Source organism: Furipterus horrens, unplaced genomic scaffold (genome assembly GCF_987537825.1).
Source record: "Furipterus horrens unplaced genomic scaffold, mFurHor1.1.pri manual_scaffold_9, whole genome shotgun sequence".
NCBI classification, from domain to species: Eukaryota; Metazoa; Chordata; class Mammalia; order Chiroptera; family Furipteridae; genus Furipterus; species Furipterus horrens.
Genome location: NW_028327179.1, coordinates 87,112,519 through 87,138,771, shown reverse-complemented (window position 1 = coordinate 87,138,771; position 26,253 = coordinate 87,112,519). Strand labels below are relative to the sequence as shown.

General features: G+C 36.4%; 1 protein-coding gene across 1 annotated transcript in view; it reads left to right on the top strand.

Annotated features, from left to right (window-relative positions):
* Positions 1-26,253, top strand: part of COPG2 (coat protein complex I subunit gamma 2) — a 646,146-nt gene that overhangs the window by 24,948 nt on the left and 594,945 nt on the right. The window contains exons 6-12 of the mRNA XM_090287525.1: positions 100-175; positions 1,965-2,057; positions 2,919-3,005; positions 4,250-4,407; positions 18,140-18,273; positions 19,010-19,077; positions 21,254-21,442. Coding sequence (XP_090143651.1) covers positions 100-175; positions 1,965-2,057; positions 2,919-3,005; positions 4,250-4,407; positions 18,140-18,273; positions 19,010-19,077; positions 21,254-21,442 — 805 coding nt within the window. The remainder of the gene's footprint in view (positions 1-99; positions 176-1,964; positions 2,058-2,918; positions 3,006-4,249; positions 4,408-18,139; positions 18,274-19,009; positions 19,078-21,253; positions 21,443-26,253) is intronic.

Below are 26,253 nucleotides of genomic sequence, written 5' to 3'. Positions count from 1 at the left end.
ATAATTGCGGGGCCAAGTGGTATCCACTAGGGCTGGACTCCACGAGAGAGAAGACTTGAGTCTGTTTGCTCTCACAGTAACTAATTTGGTTTTTCTTAGTCTAACCAAAGACATGACAGGAAAGGAAGACGTGTCCCGAGGCCCGGCCATCAGGGCTCTCTGCAGGATCACCGATGTAAGTTCTCTTTGTTTTGGGAGGTGTCCTAGAGGGCGCTGTGTTTATCTGCAGGAGGCGATGTAAACTGAGTAGGATTCCCTAGTATGACTGAATCTCCAGTACAGGCAGACCTCGTTTTATCACGCCTCGCTTTATTGCACTTCACAGGTACTGCGTTTTTACAAATTGAAGGTAAGACCCTCCCCCAGCAAAAAGACTACAACTTGCTGAAGCCTCAGATGATGGTTAGCATGTTTTAGCAATAAAATATTTTAAAATGAAGGTATGTACATTTTTAGACTTAAAGCTATTCTTGCACACCTAATAGACTACAGTATAGTATAAAGATAACTTTTATATGTACTGGGAGACCAAAAAAATTAATGTGACTCTATTGTGATATTTGCATTATTGCGTGGTCTGGAGTGGCGTGTGCAGTTATCTCAGAGATGTGTCTGTGTAAAAGAAACGTGACCACAGAAAAGCTTTTGTGGGTCCAGACTTCTTTTCTTTCAGACTGGTTTTTCCTTTAGTTTATTTAGATTAGTCTATTTCTCTCTCCTTGCCCTCATAGACTTTTGTCATAGTCAGGACCATTGCTTGTGGGAAGCAAACCCATTTGGATTTAGCTTTAAAAAGAAACTTTCTTGTGGAAACTAGAGCTCTTAGAATTTCAGGTAAAACTTAGAACCAGAGCAAGAAATAGGACAGCTCTAAGGAACTCAGCAAGATTTCTCATATATTTACCATTTGATCCATCATTTACCAGGCTTAAGCTTCCTTATTCAAATATTTAAGAAAGAGAACCTGGTTAGCCACCAGCCAGCCCAGTGGGTCTGAGTTAGGTGTTTAACCTGATGCAGTCTATTCCATTTGGAGAGATGAGTTGATATAATACATTAGGTTGTCCCATTCTTGGAACTATGAGTGGGAAAGGTTAAAAGGAAAGGCAGACTGGGCATTGCCAAACAAATTAAATAATATTTCAGCTCTGCTCATGCTTGGGTATAACTTTATGTGTATATTTGCAATCCTCTCCAGTTTTAAAGGTTGAGCAGGATCAAATGGTAAATCTCGCTTCTAAAAGGAGTAATAGAAATGCTTTAATATTTTTTGCTGCTCAGCTGTTTTATTGTGGTTATTTTTGTTTTTAACATTAAATTGGTGGCATAAGACTTGACAATGCCAGTGTTAAACAATAAGACTCTCTTTATCTAAATACTGATTTCATTGTGTTTATCTCCATGGGCCATTGCCTTTCCAGTGCTAAGCTTTCTTCCAATTAAATTAAAAGAGCTTCATTTTAAGAAGATTTCACATTAAGAGCTCACTATAGTAGTATATCAAACATTTAATCATGTATCTAAAATAATCAGAGATTACATTTGACTTATAAGACTCTCTGGGATCCATATAAAATAGATCCCCTTCACATAGAGGTATCTTTAGGATTTCAAAAGCAGCTTTCATCCTGATCCAGGAATTTCTTTTACAGTATCCCTGGCAGGTTGAACCCTACTTACGTATTTCCTCAAATTGGAGCTCTCCGCCTTGAGACAGTTTATTTCATTGTTGAACAGTCATTTGTCTTCCTTAGGTGTAAATGATCCTCCTTGAAGCTTTCCTGCAGGTAGTCTGGGTTCTGCTCAATGGGATATGATTGCTCTGTTATATGCCAGTCCTTTCTAGTGATTTCTAAATGTTTACACAGAAACTGATATATATGATTGGTTTTTGTTAAGTTATTTTAAAGTGGTAATAGTGTGAAAATGTTTTGCTTCAACTTTATCTTTATGAATGTTATTAGGGAACAATGTTGCAGGCCATTGAAAGATACATGAAGCAGGCCATTGTGGATAGAGTGCCCAGTGTATCCAGCTCAGCATTGGTATCTTCCTTAGTAAGTGAACAAGGCCAGTGGCCACACAGTTCTTTGCATGGTAGTTTCTAGTTGCAAAAGCGAAGTATCACTCATTCTCTCACAAATGAAACATTTAAAAAGTATGTGTACATCTCTATTACTTTATCCAAGAGTGTTTTCTCTGCCCAGGGAGCATTGGACAACTAAAACGGGCAGTTAAAAACATGAAATCTTCATGTGTTTTAAAGGTTCTGGTAATCAGAAGGTTATGTTGTATACAGAGTAAAGATGGGAGGTAAGGGCAAGGGAAGACAGGGAATAAACTGAGGGTGTATCTCTTTTTTAAAATCTTACGTGATTACCTGTATTTTTACCTCTTGCCTCATTGTCCTCTACTTTCCTTGCTGCCCATACCACAAGGTCCTTCAGTCCAAAGTCTCCTGTCCTACTTCCTAAATCTCCTCCCAGGAAGTAGCCTTTGTTTTCGTCATACCTTCTCTTTCTCTCTTTTATGAAAACAAAATTTATACCTTGTAATCCATAATACTGCATTTAATTAAAATTGATTACAAATGTGTGTGAATGGATTTGATCATCTGAATCACAAGAGTTTCCTGGAGGTAAAACCTATAATGTTAACAGTATTTAAGTACCATTCTGTTAATTGTCCCTTCCTGTCCCTTCCCTCTCATTACTTCCTTTTACACGTCTCTCCCAGCCCACAGACATATATGGTACTCCCCTTTGCAAAGGGGTCTTAGGAGTAGAGACTTGAGATAGACTTAAAAACTACAGAGTTGTTTCTTTTCCTTTTCTTTTGGACATGTCTTTTGGAAAAAAAAACCTTATGTTTCTAAACTTCCAGTGATGATGCATTATTTATTTCTTTTCTGCATTTAGCATATGATGAAGATAAGCTATGATGTCGTTAAGCGCTGGGTCAATGAAGCCCAAGAAGCTGCTTCAAGTGACAATATTATGGTCCAGGTATGGTCATTGAATTGTTTTAGTGTATGTTTTGAGATCAGCTTTCTTTAACCCTATATTGTAGGGGCAGTTTATTGATTTCTCAAATGAGTATTAGCTAAAGGCTAATATTAAGTGGCCTGTGAGTGCATATTCTCAAGTGAGTATCCCACTAATTGTGATTACTGCCACAGGCCCTGCTAATGTTCAATAGAAGCTGTAACAATGTTGGGGAAGGCTTCTTATATTCAGTGGTAGTTTGAGATGCCATTTCCAGTGGTCCTCCACAATGTATTTCAGTCCTTAGTTTGGAAAACAATTTGTGAAGAAGGATGTTCAATTCCAAGCTTTCCAGGACTTGATTAGGGTGGACATTATAAAAACAGTGATTTTTACGTTGTGAAACTTTAAAGCCATTTTGTTGGAAAGATCTCCTTTTGATATTCAGTAGGCTATTCCTAATTAAAAGGAACAAGATTAAATTGTTAACTGGCAATTTTATGTAAAACACTTCATTTGTATTTGAGAGGGCACTTATTTATCCCCTTCCAGTGTTTATAACTTCTCATGTTAGCATACTTTCAGCTATGAGGAAACACTGTAGTTATTTTTCCCTTGGGAAACATCCTCATTCTCCTAATTCCGATCATTCTGCTTATATACAAAGTGCCGTGATAATATATGTATACTCCTTAAGCCTTGTTTAGGAGATGAATCCTTGAACTCCTAACATGATTACAGTTGATTTAAAGTCACTCTAAAACCAGCAATACTTGTGAAGTCTTGAACCTGAGAACCTTTGTACTAAGGATGTATGGGGCAATGCTGAACCTGCCAGATGTACCTTCAGAATATGTCACCTTCTTAATACTTCTCCAGTCTGAATTTACTCCTTCTGGGGGTAAATTAGAAACTTATCCTTTCAGTCTTGCCTGTGTTTGATTCAGTGTAAAAAAAGCTATTCTATTTTGTATACTTTTGACCTGGGTATCTTTTTATTAAAAATATAGCCCTGGCCAGGTAGCTCCGTTGGGCATCATCCTGATATACCAAGGTTACGGGTTTAATCCCTGGTCAGGGCACACACAAGAATCAACCAATGAATAATAAATCGATGTTTCTCTCTCTCTCGCAAATCAATAAATAAAGAAGAATTACTATAATTTCATTTAAAAATCTAGTTCCATATCATTCTATTTTCATGTAAATGTTGTCCTCTTCCTACTCAGTTTTTGGTACATCGCATTCTTTTTCTTGTTCTACAGTACCACGCATTGGGAGTCCTGTATCACCTTAAAAAGAATGATCGCCTCGCTGTTTCTAAGATGTTAAATAAATTTACTAAATCCGGGCTTAAATCACAGTTCGCTTACTGCATGCTGATCCGAATTGCTAGTCGCTTACTTAAAGAAAATGAAGAGGGGTAAGTGTCTTCACCTAAGCTTAAGTAATGTTCCCTTTGCTGGCTAATATACCTCAGAATTTATTTCCTTTATGAATATTTTTTGGGTAGTGCTGACTTTACAGATCGATCTCATGTTTTCCAAATTTAAAAAATAATGGGATTGATTCCAAGTAACACAACTTATTTTTTTAATTTTACTATATGTTCTGATATATGTACCTAATAGATTATGATTGCTAATAATATATCAAACTGATGATACTAAACAAAAGCTACTTATAAATCTTAAGGTACACAATAATGTGTAAACTGGAAGTGACGTTAAGAATCTTGTTTATCCCTTTTATTTTCTAAAAGAGACTGCTGTAGTATTGCATTAATGATTTATTTAAATTATTTAAAATTAAAATGCAGGAGAGAGAAAAATAGAATTACACATTTGTAGGGTTCTTATTCACGAAACAGCATTATATCATTTGATGATAGACTGTAATAATATAAGGATGAATACTGTGATCTCTTGAGTAACCACTAAGAAAACCTAAAAAATATAATGTAAATGTTAACAGAGAAGATAAAATGGAATATTCAAAAATATTCAGTTAGCCTCCTGCAATGGTAGAGTAGCTTGGTCATATAAGCCCTTCTGCAAATAATAAGTATATTATTAGTATAAAACTATACCTCCACCAAACAAGAAAACCCGTGACTATTTGAAAGTACTGGTGAGTTGTGAAAAGCAGGCAAAAAGTGGAGGGAAGTTGACTCCTGAAAGACAGCTGTACTGGTTGAGATTTGGGTATTTCTGGCCAACCTCCTGAGGGCGGTTAATGATGCCCAGGTGGGGTCACAGAAAGCCATAGAACAGTATTTACTGGACAGAGGGGTCAGATCACAATTTAAGGATAAAAGTCTTGGAAAGAAGGGAGCTACAAATGGAGTGAGCCTCAAAATCAGTTTTAAACTACACAAATCCTTGGCTGGCCCCTGAACTGTGCACATATAGGGGAAGGCTCTAGGAATCCTGGCAAATGGTAGTAGCTGGGAGCTGAAAGAACTGAATGGGGAATTCAGCTGCAACTCACCATGGAGAAGATAAAGTTTAGAATTTGAACCCAGCCAGGTTAACTGCCTGGTAGAGAAACATTATAAATTCTGACATCTTTGCTTCATATCATTCACAGTGTCTGTAATCATGCACCACATAATGATGTTTTGGTCAATGATGGACCAAATACAGTTCTTGGTGGTCATAGATTGCAGGACCCTATTTCCTTGCTGGTTGTCAGGCAGGGGTTGGTCTGTGCCTTGTGAGGTTAACATATTCACAGGTTCCATGGGGGAAGACATGGGCATCTTTTGAGGGCCATTCTGTCTGATACGAGTACAGTAACTGAAATGGATAATTTGCTGGCTAGGGTTAACACCAGATTAGAGATGGCTGATGAAAGAATGAAAGACTTAGAGTTAGTGAATTTGAAGACAGAGCAATAGTAAGTAACTAATTTCAAGGACAGAGAAAACAAATTAAAGAAAAACAGAGGGCCCTGGTTGCTGTGGCTCAGTGGATTGAGCGTCGGCCTGCAAGCCAAGTGTTGCTGGTTCGATTCCCAGTCAGGGCACATGACTAGGTTGCAGGGCAGGTCCTCAGTTGGGGGCGTGAGTGAGAGACAACCACACAGGGATGTTTCTCACCCTCTCTTTCCCCTTTCCCCTCTCTCTACAAATAAATAAACAAACAAAAATAAAAAACTTAAAAAAAAAAAAGGAAAGAAAAACAGAGCTTCAGAGAACTGGGATATCAAGTGATACATAATTGGAATTCCAGAGAAAGATGTAAGAGAATGGAGCAAAAAAGATATATGAAGAGATAATGAACAAATAATTTCCAATATTCATTTATTCTAGCAGTGCAAGGTTGATCTGATAGTCAAAACTCAACATAATATTCGTCACTTAAAGAATAAAGGGAAAAAATCCTAACATCTTAATGGATGCAAAAAGAAAAAGGTAGTTGATAAAATTTAATGACAATTTTTTATTGAAAATCTCTTTTCAAAGCAAAGAAGGGAACATTATTATCCTGATAAATCTCCAGTAGACTTGATACTTAATGATGAACTGTTGAAGGCTTTCACCTTCAGATTGTGAATGAGACAGGGATGTTTGCTAATCCTGTTTTTTCAGTTACATGTTACTGGAAGTCCTTGGTACAATATGTCAAGAAAAAAAATTCAATATCTAATTATTTGAAAGGAGACATAAAACTATCTTTGTCGACAACATGATTGTGTGTATAGAAAATGCAAAATAATCTGTACATTGTCTATTAAAATGGACACATGAATTTACCAAGTTTATTAGATAGGTCAGTATGCGAAATCAATTTTATTTCTATATTACAGCAACCAATCAATAAGGTAAAATTTTGAAGAGATAATACTGTTAAAATAAAGTCGTTAGGAATAAATCTACAAAAATTGTGTACAGCTCTCCACAGCAAATTATAAAATGTTCTTTGAAGTCTGACCTTCAATATCATAAAGAAGTCACATCTTATTTTGATTTGTGGGTCCAATGAACCTCCAATCAGAATCTCAGTTGGCTTCTTTTAAATACCAAACAGAAATGCTTACATTTGTGTGTCAAAAGACAGACAAGGATACCTTTAGTACTATTCTTCATAATAGCCCAGAAATGGAAGAAGTCTTAAATGTCCTTGATTGCTAGAATAAAAAAATAGTGGTGCATTCATATAGTCAGTAGTATACAACAATGGAAATGCACAAATTACTGTTAAATGCAATTACATAGATGAATCTCACTAAGAAGTCACACAAACGAGTACATTGTGTATAGTTCTACTTAAGTTATTTTCAGACTTAACAGGCACAACTAATCTATAGTATTAAAAGTAAGGATAGTATTTATCTTTAGGGCAGCATCAGGATAGTGCTTGGAAGATGGCATAGGGGGTTTCTGGAATGTTTCAGATATTTTATTAATCTTGCTAGGTTTGTAGTAATTCACTTATAATTTGTACACATAAGAGGTATTCAGGATTTCAAAAGCAGCTTTCATCCTCATCTAGGGATTTCTTTTACAGCATCCCTAGTAGGTTGAACCCTACTATGTTTTTTCTCAAATTGGAGCTCTCCACTTTGAGACAGTTTATTTCATTGTTGAGCAGTCGCTTGTTATCCTTAGGTGTAAATGATCCCTCTCCCCACCTCCCCTCCCCTCCTCCCTTCCCTGATTGAACTGTCTTGAACATTCAGCACAATGTTGAGTAGAAGTGGTGAAAGCGGACTTCCTTGCCTTGTCCCTGCTCTTAAGGGGAAAGCATTAAGCATGATGTGGATTTTCTGCAGATGCCCATTATTGGGTTGAGGACATTACCTTCAACGAACTCTATTTCTTTTCAGAGTATTTATCATGAATGTGTTTTAGATTTTGTCAATTGCTTTTTCTATATCGATAAGATGATCATGTGGTTTCTGTCTTTTATATTATTAATTTGGTATGTAACATGAACTGATTTTCTGTTAAACCAATTTTGCATTCTAGGGATGAATAGTACCTAATTATGGCATATAATTCTTTTTATGTATTTCTGGATTCAGTTTGCTGATATTTTGTTAAGGAGTTTTGTGTTCATGTAGGGAGGGATATTGGTTTTGTAGTTTTCTTGTGAAAGTTTTGTTTTTGTTGTCCAGGTAATACTGGCATCACAACATCAATTGGGAAATAGTGTACCCACCTCATTTCTTTTCTTTTTTTTTTTTTAAGTATATTTTATTGATCATGTTGTTACAGTAGTTCCAATTTATTTTTTTTCCCCTTTGCTCCCCTCTGCCCAGTACCCCCCTTCCCTCCAGCAAACCTACCCCACTTAGTTCATGCCCATAGGTCATGCATATAAGTTCTTTGGCTTCACCCTTTCTTATATTATTCTTAACATTCCCCTGTGTACTTTGTACCAAACAATTATGCTTCTTAGTCCCTGCACCATTTCCCCATTTCTTCCCCTTCCCCCTACCAGCTGATAACCCTCCAAATGGATCCCTATACCTATGATTCTGTTCCTGTTCTGGTTTGCTTAGTTGGATTTTGTTTTTATATTTTAGATTCAGTTGTTGACAGTTGTGAGTTTGTTGTCATTTTAGTGTTCATAGTTTTGATCTTCTTTTTCTTAACTAAGTCCCTTTGACATTTCATATAATAATGGCTTGGTGATGTTGAACTCTTCTAGCTTTACCTTGTCTGGGAAACACTTCATCTGCCCTTCCATTATAAATGATAGCTTTGCTGGATAGAGTAATCTTGGTTGTAGGTCCTTGATTTTAATCACATTGAATACTGCTTGCCAGTCTCTTCTTGCCTACAAAGTTTCTTTTGAGAAATCAGCTGATAGTCTTATAGGCACCCCTTTGTAGGTAACTCTCTACTTTTCTCTTGCTGCTTTTAGGATTCTCTCTGTATCTTTCACCTTTGGCGTTTTAATCATGATATGTCTTGGTGTGATCCCCTCTGGGTCCAGCTGGCCCAGGAGTCTCTGTGGTTCCTGGACTTGTATGTCTATTTCCTTCGCAAAATTTGGAGTTTTCCTTCATTATTTTTTCCAGATATGTTTTCAATTTCTTGCTCTTCCTCTTCTCCTTCTGGCACCCCCATGATTCAGATGTTGGCACATTTAAAGTTATCCCAGAGGTTCCCAAGCCTCTCCTCATTTTTTTCAATTCTTGTTTCCTCATTCTATACTGGTTGACTTTTTTTCTTCCTTATGTTCCAAATCATTGATTTGAACCCCAGTTTCTTTCCCTTCACCATTGGTTCTGTGTGGATTTTCCTTTGTTTCACTCAGCATAGCCTTCACTTCTTCTCTTATGCATTTGCCGTACTCAAGCATATCTGTCAAACCTGTGAGCATCTTTATCACCTGTATTTGGAATTCTGCATCTGTTAGGTTGGCTCTCTCCTCATCGCTTAGTTCTCCCACTGGAACCTTGATCTGTTCCCCCTTTTGGGCCATACTTGTCTGTCTCCTCATTCTGACAGGCCCCTGTGTTTGTTTGCCTCCGCATCCCAGGTAGAGCTGTCGCTCCTGTTATGTTGTAAGGGCAGAGCCTTAGGGATTCGTCAGTATAGGGCGACCTGTTTCACCACGTTGTGGTGCTGTATGTGGGGGAGGGGTCTGAGAGGGAACAATGCCGCTTACCTAACACTTGCCCCTTTTCCAGGCACTTCTCCCACTTCTGCACCAGACTGGCCCCCTCTAGCTATTGCCCTGGCTGTCGTTCCCTCAGTGGGCGGGTCTGCGGATGTTCTAGGACCGTGGGGGCCCTTTAAACAAACGGACTTTTCTGAGAGACCGACAGTTTCTGCCTGCCTCAACCCCCACTGGTCTGCACAGTCAGAAGCAATGAGGCTTGATTTTCCCCAGTGCTGGGACTGTGAGCTGCGGGCAGTCTGGTCAGGAGCTGGGAATACTCCCAGGGTGTACCTCCTGACTTTTTAAAATGTGTGACTGTCTTTCCACTGGCCTGCGGCTGCTGCTGCTGCCACCATACCATGTCCTCTCTGCCCCTCCTATCTGTCTGGATGAGTATTTTTTCTTTATATCTTTGTTTGTTGGACTTCCATGCAGCTTGATTTTCTGGAACTTCTGGTTGTTTCTAGTTTTGAGGTAGTTGTATTCCTTCTTAGTTGTGGAGGGAGACGCAGTGTGTCTGTCTAGGCCTCCATCATGGCCAGAAGTTGTCCTCATTTATTTTCTGAAAGAGTTTGTGAAGGATTGGTATTATTTCTTTAAAAATTGGATAGAATTAACTGATAAATTCACTGGGATTTGTGCTTTTTCTTGAGGGAAGATTTTAAATAACTCATAGGTCTATTTAGAGTTTGTATTTCTTTGTGAGCCAGTTTTGGTACTTTGGTATTTCTAGGGATTTCTCCATTTCATCTAAGTTATTTAATTTGTTGCATACAGTTTATGATATGCCCTTATAATCATTTAAATTTCTTTTAAGTCAGTAATTTGAGTATTTTCTTTTTTTAATTTATTTTTTGGTCTACCTGAAAGTTTGTAAATTGTGTTGATCTTTTCAAGAACTTCCTTTGGGTTTCATTGATTTTTAAAAATTACTTTTTTTTCATTCTAGTCTATTGATCTCTGTACTGACATTTTAAAATTAAATTTATGGGGTGACATTAGTTGATAACATATAAATTTCAAATGTACAGTTCTGTAATATTATCATCTGTATATTGCATTGCATACTCACCACCCATAGTCTAGTCTCCCTCCCTCACCATATATTTGACCCCTTTTATCCTCTTCATTCTCCCTGAACCTCTCCCTTTTCTGGTAACCACCCTCCTGTTGTCTGTGTCTAAGAATTTTTTTAGTTTGTTGCTTTCTGTTTTATATGCCACAGGAGTGAAATTGTTTGAGATCCATATGGCTCCCATCTGACTTATTTTGCTTATACTCTGAAGATCCATCTGTGTTGTCCCAAGTGGCAGTATTTAATTGTTTCTCATGGCTGAGTAGTATTCCATTGTACATGTGTACCAAATCTATCCAATCATCATCGAAAACCACTTAGGTTGTTTCCATGTTTTGGCTACCGTGTATACATATGTCTTTATGAATAAATGTTTTTGAATTTTTCAGGTAGATACCTAGAAGAGGGTTTTCTGAGTCATATGGTATCTCTATTCTTAATTTTTTACTGTTTTACATAGTGGCTGTACCAATTTACATTCCCACTGCAGTGTATGAGGGTTTTTTTTTCTCCTCATCCTTATTGATAATAGCCATTCTAACAGGTATGAAGTAGTGTTCATTATGGTTTTAATTTCCCTATAGCCAGTGATGTTGAGTACCTTTGCATATATCTGTTGGACATTTGTATGTTTTTTGGGGGAAAAGTTCAGGCCCTCTGCCCATTTTAAAAATAAGATTGTTTGGGGTTTTTTTTTTGAGTTGTGTGTGGTTTTTGTATATTTTTGATATTAGCCCCTTATTGGAGGTATTGTTTGCAAATATCTTGTCCCGTTCAGTTGGTTGCCTTTTCTATTTTTATTTTTTTGATGTTTTCTTGTGCTGTGCAGAAGCTTTAGTTTGATGAAGTGCCTTTCATTCATTTTGCTTTTATTTTCCTTGCCTTTGGAATCAAGTTCATAAAATCCGCTGAACTCAAGGTCCATAAGTTTAATACCCATGTTTTCTTCTATGTGTTTTATTGTTTCAGGTCTTATATTTAAGTCTTTAATCCATTTTTGAGTTAATTTTTGTTTATAGTGTCAGATAGCAGAGTAGTCTCATTCTTTTTCCAGCACCATTTATTGAAGAGGCTTTCATTTCTCCATTGTATGTTTTTGGCTCCTTTGTTGAAAATTAGTTGCTTTATACATGTGAGTTTACTTCTCTGCTGTTAATTCTGTTTCATCGGTCTGTGTGTCTGTTTTTGTGCCAATACCATAATATTTTGATTATTGTAACTTTGTGGTATAATTTGAAGTCAGGGAGTGTGATACCTCTGGCTATATATGTGTATGTGTGTGTATATATATATATATATATATATAATTTTTTTTTTCCTGCAGATGGCTTTGGCTATTTGGGATCTTTTGTGGTTCCCTACAAATTTGATGATATTTTTGTTCTATTTCTTTGAAAAATGTGATTGTGCTCTGATCTTTATTATTTCTTTTCCTTGTTTGTGGGCTTGATTAAAGTTATAAATGCCTCTCCAAGTAGTGCTTTAGCTACATCTCTTAAGTTTTGATGTGTTGTTTTTTTTTTTGTTCAGTTTCAAATATTTTGTAATCCATCTGATGTATTCTTGATCTACAGATTACTTAGAAATACGTTGTTTAATTTCCAGATATTTGGGGATTTACCCAATTTATTTTCTGTTGTTGACTTATAATTTAATTCAATTGTGGTTGGGGAACATACGTTGATGATTTCTGTTCTTCTGAATGTATTGAAACTTGTTTTATGGTTGTCATTTAGTCTGTCTTTGAGAACTGTCCATATTGCATTTGAAAAAAATGTGTATTTTATAGTCATTGGGTTGAATGTTCTAGGGTTCAGTTGGTTGATTATGTTGTTCAATCTTCTATATCCTTGATGATTTTCTTCTTAGTTGTTCTGTAGGTATGGATATCTCCCACTGTTATTGTTAAATGATCTTTATCTCCTTTCATTTTGTCAAGTTTTGATTCATGCATTTTGATGCTCTGTTGTTTAAATGTGTGTATGTTTATAATTGTCATATCATCCTGATGTATTGACTGCTTTCTCATTATAAAATGTCCCTTTATCTCTTGTAATATTTTTGTCTTAAGTTCTATTTTGTCTGATGTTAATATAGCCACTCCTGATCGCTTATAGTTACTGTTTGCCTGGCATATCTCTTCTCATCTTTTTCCTTTCATCCTATTTGTATTTTTTTTTATCTGATTTTATTTTATTTTATTTTTTTCAGATTTAATGTGTTTTATTGATTAAAATATTACATTTGTGCCAATTTCCCTTCCCTCTGCTCCCCTCCACCCGGTGGCCCCCCTCCCTCCAGTTGTCCCCCCCTTTTAGATTATGTCCATTAGTTGTGCATACAGTTCCTCCCAACCTCTCTCCGTCTATTCCATTCCCTCCTACCTTGATCCCCAATTCCTATATCATCTCCCTCCCTTTCCCCATTCCCCCTCCCTGTTGACCTCCCCCCAATATGCTTCCCGTACCCACAGTTCCTTTTCCACTCTCGTTGCCTGTTTAGTTTGCCTTTGTTTCATCTCCCTAGCTTCTGTTTTTTAAACCAGTCCCTTTAACATCTCATATAACAGTGGTTTGGATCTAATGAACTCTTTTAGTTTTATTTTGTCCTGGAAACACTTTCTCTGTCCTTCTATTCTGAATGACAATTTCGCTGGATAGAGTATTCGTGGTTGTAGGTTTTGGATTTTCATTACTTTGAATATTTCTTGCCAGTCCCTTCTTGCCTGTAGGGTCTCTCTTGAGAAGTCAGCTGATAGTCTAATTGGGACCCCTTTGTACATAATTCTTTTCTTCTCTCTTGCTGCTTTTAAGATTCTCTCTTTATCTTTAATTTTTGACATTTTGATTATAATGTGTCTTGGAGTGGTTCTCCCTGGGTCCAGTCTCTTGGGAACTCTCCTTGCTTCCTGGACCTGCAAGTCTATTCCCTTCCCCAAGTCTGGGAAGTTCTCCTTTATTATATTTTCACTCAATTTTTCAAGTTCTAGTTCATCTTCCTCATTCTCTGGCAAACCAATGATTCTTATGTTGGGCCTTTTATAGCTGTCCCAGAGGTTTCTGATCCTCTCATTGTTGCTTCCCAGTTCCTCTCGCTGCATTGGTTGACTGCTTGTTCCTTCTCCATATTCCAGTTTGTTGAAATGAACTCTGGATTTTTTTTCCTCACCATCTGTCTCGTATGCTGTTTTGTTCCTTTCGTTATGAAAGTTTTTCGCTTCTTTCTTATCTTTTTCCTGCTCTTTTGTGAATTCTGTAAGCCACCTGATAACAATGGCCCAGAACTGAGCCTCTGACAGGTTTCTTATCTGTTCATCTGTTAGGTTCTCTATCTGTTGCCTGGTGAGCTGTGTCACCGGGATTTCTATAGTTGTCTGCCACATTTTGACAGATGCGTTTTGTTTTCTTGGGCCGGCTGTCGGGGGCAGTGCCTGTGTACGCATCACAAGTCAGCGACCGGCGCCTGTCTGCGACCTATTTCGCAGCCCTGTGGTGCTTTCTTTCTTTGGGGGCGGGGGTCCAAGATAGATTCACACAGTTATTCAGCTAGGAGACCGGGATCCGTCCTCCTGCCCCCCTGGGCCTCACTGTTCAAGGCGATGCGGTGGCCGCTCTCCCCAGCGCTGGGGTCGCGCACTGCCAGGGGCTTGACTGCCGCCGGGATTTTTCGCTGCCCCGCCGCTCCGCAAACAGCTTTGCCCTCTTTAACTCTTACCTGCCCAAATGGCACCGCTGGTTTATAACTTCATATGTTGGGCTTCCGTGTAGTTTTATTTTCTGGAATTTCTAGTTATCCTTTGTTTTGAAGTAGTTGTATTCCTCTCTAGTTGTAGAGGGAGACCTAGCGTGTCCGTCTAAGCCTCCATCTTGGCCGGAAGTCCTGTATTTTTTAATCTAACGTGAGTAACTTCTAGATAGAATATAATTGGATTTTGCTTCTGTATACTGTCTGGTAATCTCTGTCTTTTGGTTGGGATGTTTAGACCATTCACACTTAAATATAATTATTGATTTGGTTGGATTTACCTTTGCAACTTTTCTGTTTATTCTATGTAAGACTCCTGCCTTTTTTCTTTCTCTCTTCCTTTTTGACTGCTTGCTTTTGTGTTAAATAAACATTTTTGATGTACCATTTTATTTTCTCTGTCAGTATTTTTACTTTTTCCCCATTTTTTCTTAGTTGTTTCTCTAGGAATTAGAATATGCATTTTAATTTACCACAGTCTACTTCAGATTAATACTAAATTAATTCTGGTAAAATACAGATTTTTTGCTCCAGTATGGTTTCATTCTCTCTCTGCTCCTGTTTGCTATTATTGTCATGTATATTATATGTGTATGTCTATAAATCCAACAATATAGTGTTATAATTATTGCTTTATACAATTTTATGTTCTTTTAAAGCAGTTAAGAGAAATGAAAATAATGTATCTATATTATCTTTTATTTTACCTATTTACCATTTCTAGCATTCTTTATTCCTCCTTGATTATTCATGTCACTGTTTAGAGTCAATATTTTAATCTAAAGAACTTCGTTTGTATTTTTAGTAAATCAAACATCTTAGCAATGCAGTCCCTCAGTTACTGCTTTCTGGAAATGCCCTTTTTCGGCCTTCATTTTTGGAGGATAGTTTTGCTGGGTATAGAATTCTTGTCTTTTTATTTCAGAACTTTGATCTGACATTTTACTGTCCTCTCTTCCATTGTTTTAGGTGGAAAGTCAGCCATCTGTTGTATTGATGCTTCTCCATATAACATGATCAGTAGTTTTTGTCTTGCTGCTGTCAAAAATGTTTTTGTCTTGTGCTTGCAGCAGTTTGACTGGCATGTCAGTGTGTAGATCCATTTGTATTTATGCTGCTTGTGATTAGTTGAGCTTCTTAAGTGCATAGATTAATGTTTTTCATCAGTTTTAGAAATTTTTTAGCCATTATTTCTTCAGATATTCCTTTTGCCCCTTTTTCTCTCTCCTTTCCTTCTGAGACTTCTGTTGTGCAAATGTTGCTACACTTGGTCATGTTCCACAAGTCTCTAAAGCTTTGTTCTTTTTCCTTCATTCTTTTCTCTTTATTTCCTCAGCTGGATTATCTCAGGTTATCTGTCTTCAAGTTTATTGGTTCTTTCTACTGCCAGTGCACATCAGCTGTTAAACTGTAGGTTTGAATTTTGATTCCAGTAATTGTACTTTCCAAATCCAGAATTTCTATTTGTTTTCTTAAATTACCTCATTTCTATCTCTATATTAATATTCTCTTCAGTGAGGCATGATTAGCATGCCTTAATTCTTTAAACATAGTTTCCTTTACTTCTTTGAACATATTAATATTTGTTGACCTAAGTCTTTGCTTAGTAAATCCAACATCTGAGCTTCTTCAGGGATAACTATATTGACCACCATGTCCTCACCCCCATACATGGGCTATACTTCACTATTTCTTTGTATGTATCATCAATTTTTGTCAAAAACTGAATATTTTAAGTAATATGGTAATTCTGGTAATCAGAATTCTCCCTTCCCTATCCTCAGAGTTTGTTATTATTGCTGTTTACTTAGTGATTTTCCTGGGCTAATTTTGCAGCCCTTGTTCTTTGTCATGTGCAGTCACTGAAGCCCATCGGATAATGATTTGACATATTTCTTTAAATTATTTAAACCAATATGTCTCCCACCTTTTTTCCAGGGGACATTTTGTGTGTTGGGGCATGTCTCCCGTGCTCTTGCAGCTTATAACTCTGCCTTAGGCTTCACTTCCTGCTTGCGCAGAACCTCAAAGTCACGCATAGGTGAGCGATTAGGGCTCAGTCAGGCTTTCCCTGGGCATTTGCTCAGCCTTCCACATGTGTATGGCCTTTTAGATGCCCAGGAATATGTCAGAAATTGTCAAAGTCCAACTGGAATCACTGCCTCTGGCAAATACAATGTTAAACAATTGCTACTGATTTGGGGGGACAAACTTCCTGGGGACATAGGGCTTTATTCACTAAATGAGCTATGAGTCAGATGAAATCAAGATTAGCTCCATGAATGGGCTTTTCTAGGGAGTACCAGTCAGGTCAAATAGTGACAGTTCTCTGGGGAAAGGGCTTTTGAGGGAGCTCCAAACACATCTGCCTCCTTCAATGGCTGCTAGGCTTCTTGCTTTCATAGCTCCTATGGTTCTGAGGCTGCTCGTTTCCAAGGCTACTATGAAACTAGGAAGAGGGGATGGAAATAGAACAAGATAAAACACCAGAAAGCTTATTGTTCTTATAAAGATTCAGCTATTTTTCTTGAATAAATATTCCTAGATTTGTTGCGAGCCTTTGACTAATTTCTAGAGTGCTGAAAAGGTTGATTTTGAAAATTTATGCTACTGTTCTCATTTTTTTATGAAGCGGTGGATTTTCAGAGGGCCTTCATCCATAATTCCAAAAGTGTTTCTCAGTCTGTTTGCTTTCTTTTTTTTTTTTTTTAATTGTTTAATGTTTTTTATTGATTATATTGTTACAACAGTTCCAATTTTCTCCCCCTTGTTCCCCTCCCCCCAGTACCCCCCCTCCCCCAGCAATCCCCCCCAAGTCCATACCCCTGGTTCGTAAAAATTAACTATCCCCCCCCCTCAAATATTAGGACCCTTTGTAATCTTGTAAAGGACAATGGGCGAAGGTCTCAAGCTCCTCTAGCTGCTTCAAGCTGGACATGGTCGTCGTCCTACCTACCCTTGGGTCCAGAAAACCCTAATAAGAGTGGGGGTGTGGAGGGGAGGGTGGCCTTCCCACATGGGGAAGGATCGTGCAGACTCCAGGTCAGTTGGCTGCCTCCGGTCAACGGCGTGCTTGGTTCAACAGGCTGGTGTACTTGTTGTGTTCTGAGGGCAACAGATTTGGCGAAAAGGGTTAAAAGACATCATTCAGTCCATAACTACTAGATGACAAAAGGCAGGGATTAATTTTTCAATGTTCCATATTAGGGAAAAAAAAAAGTTTCTTTGTATGAAGGTGTGCTAGGCACATCTCGCCTGTCCAAAACCCTTTTGCCCATTATACTTAGTTTGGGCTGAGGTAAATAGTTTAGGTTTTTCCCCCTCTCAGACCTCTGGGCCTTTTCTGTCCAAGCCATTAGGATAGAAAAGAGAAACCCGTTTTAAAGTGAAGCCCACAGACCACCCCATTCTTCCCCAACCCAGCCATTTAGTTCAGCCAAACCGTTGAGTCTCAGGAGGCAGCGCTGCAGAGAGGATTAAGTGAGGCTTATGCGTACAGATAATCACTCAGGTAATGCGATCATAGGTTTATGTCCTTTGAAAACAAAAAACACGTGTTAATTTATGTAACATAACCCGCAAACAAGTCTCTAAATCTGGAGAAGAAACTTTTAAGACGGTTAGTTGCCCTGTTTTATACTCTACTACTGATCATTGTGATTTTCCTCATGTCTGTCGTTTCTGATCTCTAATGATGGCCTATGTGTATTTATTGTCAGCCATGAAAGTCCACTCTTTGATTTCATTGAGAGCTGCTTGCGAAATAAACACGAAATGGTTATTTATGAAGCTGCTTCAGCTATCATTCATCTTCCTAACTGTACTGCAAGAGAGTTGGCACCTGCTGTTTCAGGTTGGTTGTATATCTTATAGTTGACTTTTGTTTATAGCCTTGTTTGTTTTAAGCTCCAAAGGTCTGTAGATCAATTATTAGGAATGAAATCTTAGCTCTGTGTATACAGTCTTTACATTCTGATATGTAATTTTTTAGTTGTTATTTACTTTTTCTCAAGTCACTCTTTCCCCAAATAAAGTATTTTTAAAATAACTTTAGCCCTGGCAGGTATGGCTCAATGGGTTGAGCACTGGCATGTGAACCGAAAGGTCACTGATTCAGTTCCCCGTCAGGGCACATGCCTAGGTTACAGGCCAGGTCCCCAGCTGTGAGAGGCAACCAATCGATGTTTCTCTCACACACTGATGTTTTCCCTCTCTCCCGCCTTTCCCCCTCTCTAAAAATAAATAAATAAAGTCTTTTTAAAAACAAAGTACAGTAACTTTAATGCCTTCGGTTCTCCTTAATGTCTAAAAATCCATTTGCTCTTATAACTATTAATATTTCTATCATTCAAATATTAATGATATTTTTTTTAGAAAAAGAATAAACTTTGTATTTTATATTTTAAGTTTTTATAGCTCAAAAAATGCTTTTTCTATTTTTGACATTACATTTTTTATGTGAATTTTTGATGCTGTGATTTAATTTCCTTATGTGTATTTTGAATATGATCCTTTATGCAGTATATTTTCAGATATATGTTATATGATGAAATGAGCTATAGTCACAGTGGTCTTTTTTATTTTTCTAGTTCTTCAGTTGTTTTGTAGCTCTCCTAAGCCAGCTTTGCGATATGCAGCCGTGAGGACCTTGAACAAGGTAAATGTCCCTTTGCTATTGACATTTTTATCAATGTTTGATTGAGAAACATTAATTGTGAAGCATTTGGCTTTCTCTCCAAGGCTAGTGAATATGATTTATGGGCTTCAGTTCTATAGCATCTCACTTATATTTGTGGCCTTAAGTATGGCCATTTTTACTGTTATTCAGTTAAAGAATATAATTTATTTCTGACTTTTAAGCACTTTATAGTCAAGAACCACACTGTCCAATATGATGACCTTTAGCCATAGGTGTTTTTTTTCATTTAAATTAATTAAAATTAAATAAAATTAAAAATTCAGTTCCTCACTCTAGTCACAAGTCAAATGCTCAGTAGCTGTATGTGGTTTGTGACGATCACATTGGATAGTGCAGTTATAGAACATGTCTATCATTGCAGAAAGTACTCTTGGACAGGGCTGATCTCTAGTAGCACTGTCCAGTAGAAGCAAAATGTGATTACATGTGAAATTTTAAATTTTATAATAAACACATTAAAAAGTTTTTAAAGATGAGATTAATTTAATAATACATTTTACTTACCGTAATATATATATGTATCAAATGTCATGTTAACATGTAATCAGTATAACACTTTTAAAGATATATTTTGCCTTTTATTTTTTCATACTCAGTCTTTCACATCTAGTGTTTATTTTATATTTACAGAATATCTTAATTTGGACTAGCCACATTTCAAATGCTTAGTAGTCACATGTGGCTATAGTACAGAAACACAGAATAAATTAAATAACCATAGAGATTTTAAATGAAAGTTTAATTTGGTAGACTTTTCATAAAGCAGTATGTAATTGATTATAGATTAATTGAACAATTGGAGGAGAGAGAAGTTTAGAGCAGCCATGGAAGAAGACTTTATAGAACAATGTGAGTTGTATTTAAAAGAGTTGATATAGGTCCACATTCCTTTATGATCTTGGAGCCAGGTGTGTCTCAGAAATCTGTATTTTGTGAAATCGAGAAAGCTTTTATGATGCTATCTCTTACACACTAACCCTACTGTGCCTGGAGCAGTACCCCACCATTAGATACATTAATATTTCTGCACTCTGCATATGACTATCCTCACTAAGTAGAATAAATTAAGACTTAATTAGTTCTACATTAGTTTGGGTCATATTTTTCTGTTAACAGAATTTTGATGCCAGTACTTTATGCTGTTTTCAAATTTTTCTATAGACAGAGGTAAATGATAACTACAAAAAGAAGCAAAAGAATGGCAAACATGTTTTTGTGACCATGGATAGTCCAGTTTGGCTGGCGTTTGCTTGCTTAAATACAGAAATGCTGCCCTGGCCAGGTGGCTCAGTTGGCTGGAGCAATCCTGTATACCAAAAGGTTGCGGGTTTGATTCCTGGTCAGGGAATATACACCTAGGTTGTGGGTTCAATCCCTAGTTGGGATGGGTATGGGAGGCAACCGATCAATGTTTCTCTTCCTTCCTCTGTCTTTAAAATCAATGAACGTATCCTTGGGTGAGGATTTAAAATCAAAACACAGACATGTTTTCTAAGTGGTAAGATACTAACAGTCTTTGAACAGTATTTGCTATGTGAGGTCCTCTTTTCAGAGATCTAATATCTAGTTGAATAGATATTCATGTACACATGCACTGTAAGGAGAAACAGGCCAACTGTAGTAAGACAGGATGTAATATTGTTAAAAAGGTTATAGAAACCTGGGAAGAGAAAGTACTATATTATAACTATACTTAATTATTTATCAAATGATATATCATACCTTCTTCGTAAATCTTTTTTTTATCCTTATCCAAGGACATTTTTGCGTTTTTTTTTTTTAGAGAGGGAGGGTTGTGGGGGGGCGGGGGAGAAACATCGAAGTTAGAGAAACACTGATTGGTTGCCCTCTTGTATGCATCCTGACCAGAGATCAAACCCACAACCTGGGTATGTGCCCTGACTGGGACTTGAACCTGGGATCTTACAGTCTACAGGATGACACTTCAACCAACTGACCCATACCAGCCAGAGCTACCATACCCTTTTAATTGAAAACATTCTTCTTGAAACAACAACTTTTAAAAGCCACTTACCTTAAATTAAAATTTCTATTTTCCTCTTCTTTCATTTAAAAAAAATTTCTGGTCTTTATCAATAGCAATTGCTTAATATTTTTCTTGCCCTTCCACAAGGTGGCAATGAAGCACCCCTCTGCTGTTACTGCCTGCAATCTGGACTTAGAAAACTTGATCACAGACTCAAATAGAAGCATTGCCACCCTGGCCATTACTACACTCCTCAAAACAGGAAGTGAAAGCAGTGTGGACAGACTCATGAAGCAGATATCTTCTTTTGTGTCTGAAATCTCAGATGAGTTCAAGGTAAGAGTTCAAATATGATCATGTTTTCTTGCAGTCTCTGTGGCTTGCCTATTTCTTTACAGTGTCTTTTGATGAGTAAAAATTTGAAATGTTTATGAAGTCTAATTTATTATTATTTTTCTTTCACAGTTATTGCTTTCTGTGTCGTATACTACTTAAGAAACTTTTGGCTACTTTCATGTCTTAATGATATTTTCTTAGTTTTATTCTAAATGTTTTGTGGTTTTAGTTTTTATATTTTGGTCTGTGATCCAGCTTGAGTTAATATTTGTGTATTGTGTGTGATAAGTTCATTTTTTTCCCATGCTAATATTCAATCATTTCAGCATAATTTGTTGAAAAGACAAATTGGTGTGTTTGGGAATCTTTGTCTGAAAAGCAGATAACCATATAATTGTAGGTATATTTCTAGGCTCCTTTTCATATTCCATTGATCTGTTTGACAGTGCTATACCAGTACCACACTGTATTTATTTATTATAGTTTTAGCGTACCTTTTCAATTTCAAGTAGTGCTGTCTCCCAACTTTGTCCTTTTAATATTCTAGTTCCTTTGCATTTCCATTTAAAATTTCAAACCAGCTTATAATTTCTATAAAACAAAGCCTGTTAGGATATTATTGATTGGAGTTGTATTGAATCTATAAATCAATTTGTGGAGAACTGACATTTTAACAATATTAATTTTTCCAGTTCATGAATATGGTATACCTTTTCTTTTATCTAGGTCTTTACTCTGAGCATTGTGTTTTGTTTTAATCATCAACCAAGGATATGTTTATTGATTTTCAAGAGAGAGGAATGTGGGGGGTGGAGAGAGAGAGAAAGAGAAAGAGAAACATTGATTGGTTGCCTCTTGTACCCCGACTGGGGTTCAGACTCACAACCTAAGTATTTGACCTGACCAGCAATTGAGCCCACAACCTTTTGGTGTATGGGATGATGCTCTAAGCAGCTGAGCAACCCAACCAGGGCTCTGAGCAGTGTTTTGTAGCATTTATTCTAGAGGTCTTACACATCTTTTGTTAAATTTATATCTGAATATTTTATGCTTGCGACTATTTTATAAGAATTTTTATTTCATTATTTACTACTAGTATGTAAAAAAATCCTTTTTTTTTAACTTTCCCCTAACTTGATTTCCTTGCTGAGTATCCTTATTAGTTCTAGTAGTTGCTGTATACATTCCTTAGGATTGTCTATATAAATAACCATGTTCTCTCTTAATAGAGACAGTTTTACTTCATTTCCAGTCCAAATACATTTTCTTGCCTTATTAAAATGGCTAGGACTTCCAGTGTAGTATTGAATAGAACTGTTGAGTATGTATTAGAGATAAGCAGAAAAACTAAATTTCAGTTAGAAGAATTAGAATAGAAAGATTTTATTTTTTCTCTTTATTTCTCAAAGAGTATAATTGACCATATTTACTCTCTTATAGTATATAACTAGTCTTTTAAAAAACAAACTTAGCCTGTCTATTCAAGCAGACATTTTGAATCTTAAGGGAACCTATGAAGGTCATTTTGTAGTATAGTTTATTGAGAGAATCATCTATGCTTGAGCATTTAGGTAATTTGCAATATTTTACAATTACAAATAATGCTGTAGTGGATAACCTTATGCATATGTTTCCTCAAAATGTTGGAGGTATACCTTTACAGTAATCCTAGAAGTCCAGGTTGAAAGATAAATAAATATGTTGTTCAGTAGAGAATGCTAAGTTCGAGTAGGAGTGCAAAAGAGGGTCAATTTCCCCATAGGTTGATGTTTTACCAAACTGATGGCTGAGAAAGGGTATCTCAATGTAGTTTTAATTTGAATTTCTTTTGTCATGAGGGAAATTAAGCATCTTTTCATAGTTTTATGGATCATTTAATATTTCTTTTTGAATGTTGTCTGCTCATATCTTTTCCCCACATTTTATAGGATTTTTGGTGTTTTGTTTCCTCAATTATTTTCAGTTTTTTGTGTATTACAGATATTAGTTCTGTATCTATGAAATATGTTGTATTTTCTCCCAGTTTGTCATTTGTCCTGACATTTTTCTGTCTTTTGTCACACAAAAGTTTATTTTGATGTCAGATTTGTCAGTCTTTTCTTTAATTGCTTTGACTTTTGAGTAATAAAGCTTTTCCCTTCAGATTATAGAATCTGGAAGGGTAAATAAGAATTTGACCATGTTTTCTTCTAGTATGTTTATCATATTTTACATTAAACTCTCTGATCCACTGGATTTTATTATTATGTGTGACATGAGAAACTGATCTAATCTCATTCTTTTCCAATAATTATCCTTTTGCCTCTGCCCCCAGTTTTTATTCAACAGACCATTTTGCTCCAGGTATTTGAGATACCACCTTTATCATGTACTGAAGTACAATATATACTTGGGTTCCTTTTGGGGCTTTCTATTCTGTTGTGTTGTTCTCTTTATTCATACCTCAGCACCACATACTATTTTAAATATAGAAGCTTTATAGAATGTACTAACATCTATTAGCCCCTCTCATAGCTCTTCACTGTCATTGTTTCTCTAGCTAGTCTTACATGTATATTTTTCCTTATGAACTGTGGTGTCAGCTTGTCTGGTTTCATTAAAAAAACTCATTGGTGTTTTTATTGGGATCACATTAAATTTAGAAGTTAACTTAGGGGACAACATACATCTTTTTTAATATTTCTTTAAAAAAATTTATATATTGATTTTTAAAGAGAGAGAGGAAGGGACAGAGAGAGAGAGAGAAACATCAGTTTGTTGTTCCACTTCCTTATGTACTCATTGGTTGATTCTTGTATGTGCTGACTGGAGATTGTACCTGCAACGTTGGTGTATCAGGATGATGCTCGCTAACCAAATGAGCTAACAGGCCACGGCAAGGAACAACATATATCTTAATGTTGAGACATTTTGACCAAGAACAAGGGGTGTCTTTTAATTTGGTCAAGTATACTTTTGTGCATTTCAGAATATTTTATATTAGTTTTGAATGTCTTTAAAATGTTTTTCTTAAGTATTTTATCTTTTTGTTGTTGTTACAAATGTTTTTTAATCCATTATATCTTTTAACTAGTTATTATTCATGCAATAATTAGTATTCTTTCTGCATTTTAATTTTATATCTTGTTATCTTCCTGAATTATGTTATGGAGTTAGCTTTACTATTGATTCTCTAAGGTTTCCAGATGTACTATTTGTCATCTGTAAATCAAGATAGTTTTGTCTTTTTCAGTTCTTATTCTGTTAATTGTTTTCTCTTGTCTAATTGCATTGAACAATATCTCCATAATATTAAATAGTAGTTGACAAAATGGCATTCTTATATTATTTATGATTTAATGGGATAACTCTTGGGGTTCTCTGTTAAGTAATACACTGACATTAGGATTGAGGTTTGTATGTTTGCAAAATGAAATTATCCATCCATTTCTTTTTTTTGTTTTTCCTCCAATAATTTTTATTAGGAATAGCTGTTGGATTTTTATCAAAGTCTTTTCAGCATCTATGAATATAATCATAATATTTTTCTTTGGGGGGCAGGCTGAGTGGAGGGGGGGTCAAAGGGGAGAAATTGGGACAATTATAACAGCATAAACAATAAAATATTTAAAATTTTAAAAAGATTTTTTTCCATAGACTCATTAATATGATGCATTATATTAACCAATTTTCTAAAGTTAAGCCATTGTTTCATTCTTGGTATACATCTCATTTCTTACTGTAGTGTTGGAGTGAGTCTGTTAGCTGATATATCACTTAGAATTTTTGCATCAATATTCATTAATGACTTGCATTAAAAATTTTTCTTTTTGCATGTATACCATTTTTATTAGGTTTAAGTATTGTTTTATAAAAAGACTGTTTTCCTTTATTTTCTATACTTCGCAATGACATATATATATATTTGGGACTATCTGGTCATTGAGAGACATTCCCCAATACTCCATGAGCTTCTTAACATTTCTGCACACTTTGCAAGTTCATTACTAACTGCCCTTTGTTGCTACTGTCCCAGCTTTGTTTCCTTTGTGTAGTGCAAGGTATCTTCCAGTGTTAGAGAATATAGTGTCTCCCTGTAAAGGGCAGATGGCCATACAGCCCAAAAGATACAGCTACTGCTCCCTTTGGAGCAAAAAGCAAACATGCTCACTGTCCAGTGTAATAAAAATAATGTTTCCCTTCAGAGCAAAGGACTGGTCTGCTTATTGTTTATTATAAAATATTCATGTGCCATACCTCAAGGTTCTTCTCCTGTAATGCAGCCAACTGCAGGTCCAAGTATTATCTGGCTCTTTTTGCATTGCCCAGTGGGAATTGGGGCTCAGGAAACTGACCCCTGAATACTGATACTCTAGCTACTGCTGTTGGTATGAGTACTTCACAGTCTTCCACCTTTGATGCAGAGTCTCATTTTTTCTACTAGCATCAATGAAATCATGGGAGGCTAACTTGGCTTGCAAGTAGGGTAAAATCTCACATCCTTCTCACTTGACACTGGTTTTCAAAGTACTGGTAAAATTCTTCTAGAAACCATTTTGTGCAGTAGTTCCTTGGTAACTTCCTCTATTTCTTCTATAGAAATCAGTCTGTTTACACTTTTAATCTTTACTGTTCACTTTAAAAATTTTATGTGCTTATTCGCTTGGAGCAAAGGAATGGGGTCTCTTAAATGAACTTTTAATTTTCTCTTCAGGTCTCCTTGCTTAACTTTCACGAAGACCCGGCATCACCTTGAATAACTACAGCACTTCCTTAGCTTGCAGTAAATAAAAAAGCATGCTTAGTAGCTAAAGTTATCAAGATGAACTTTT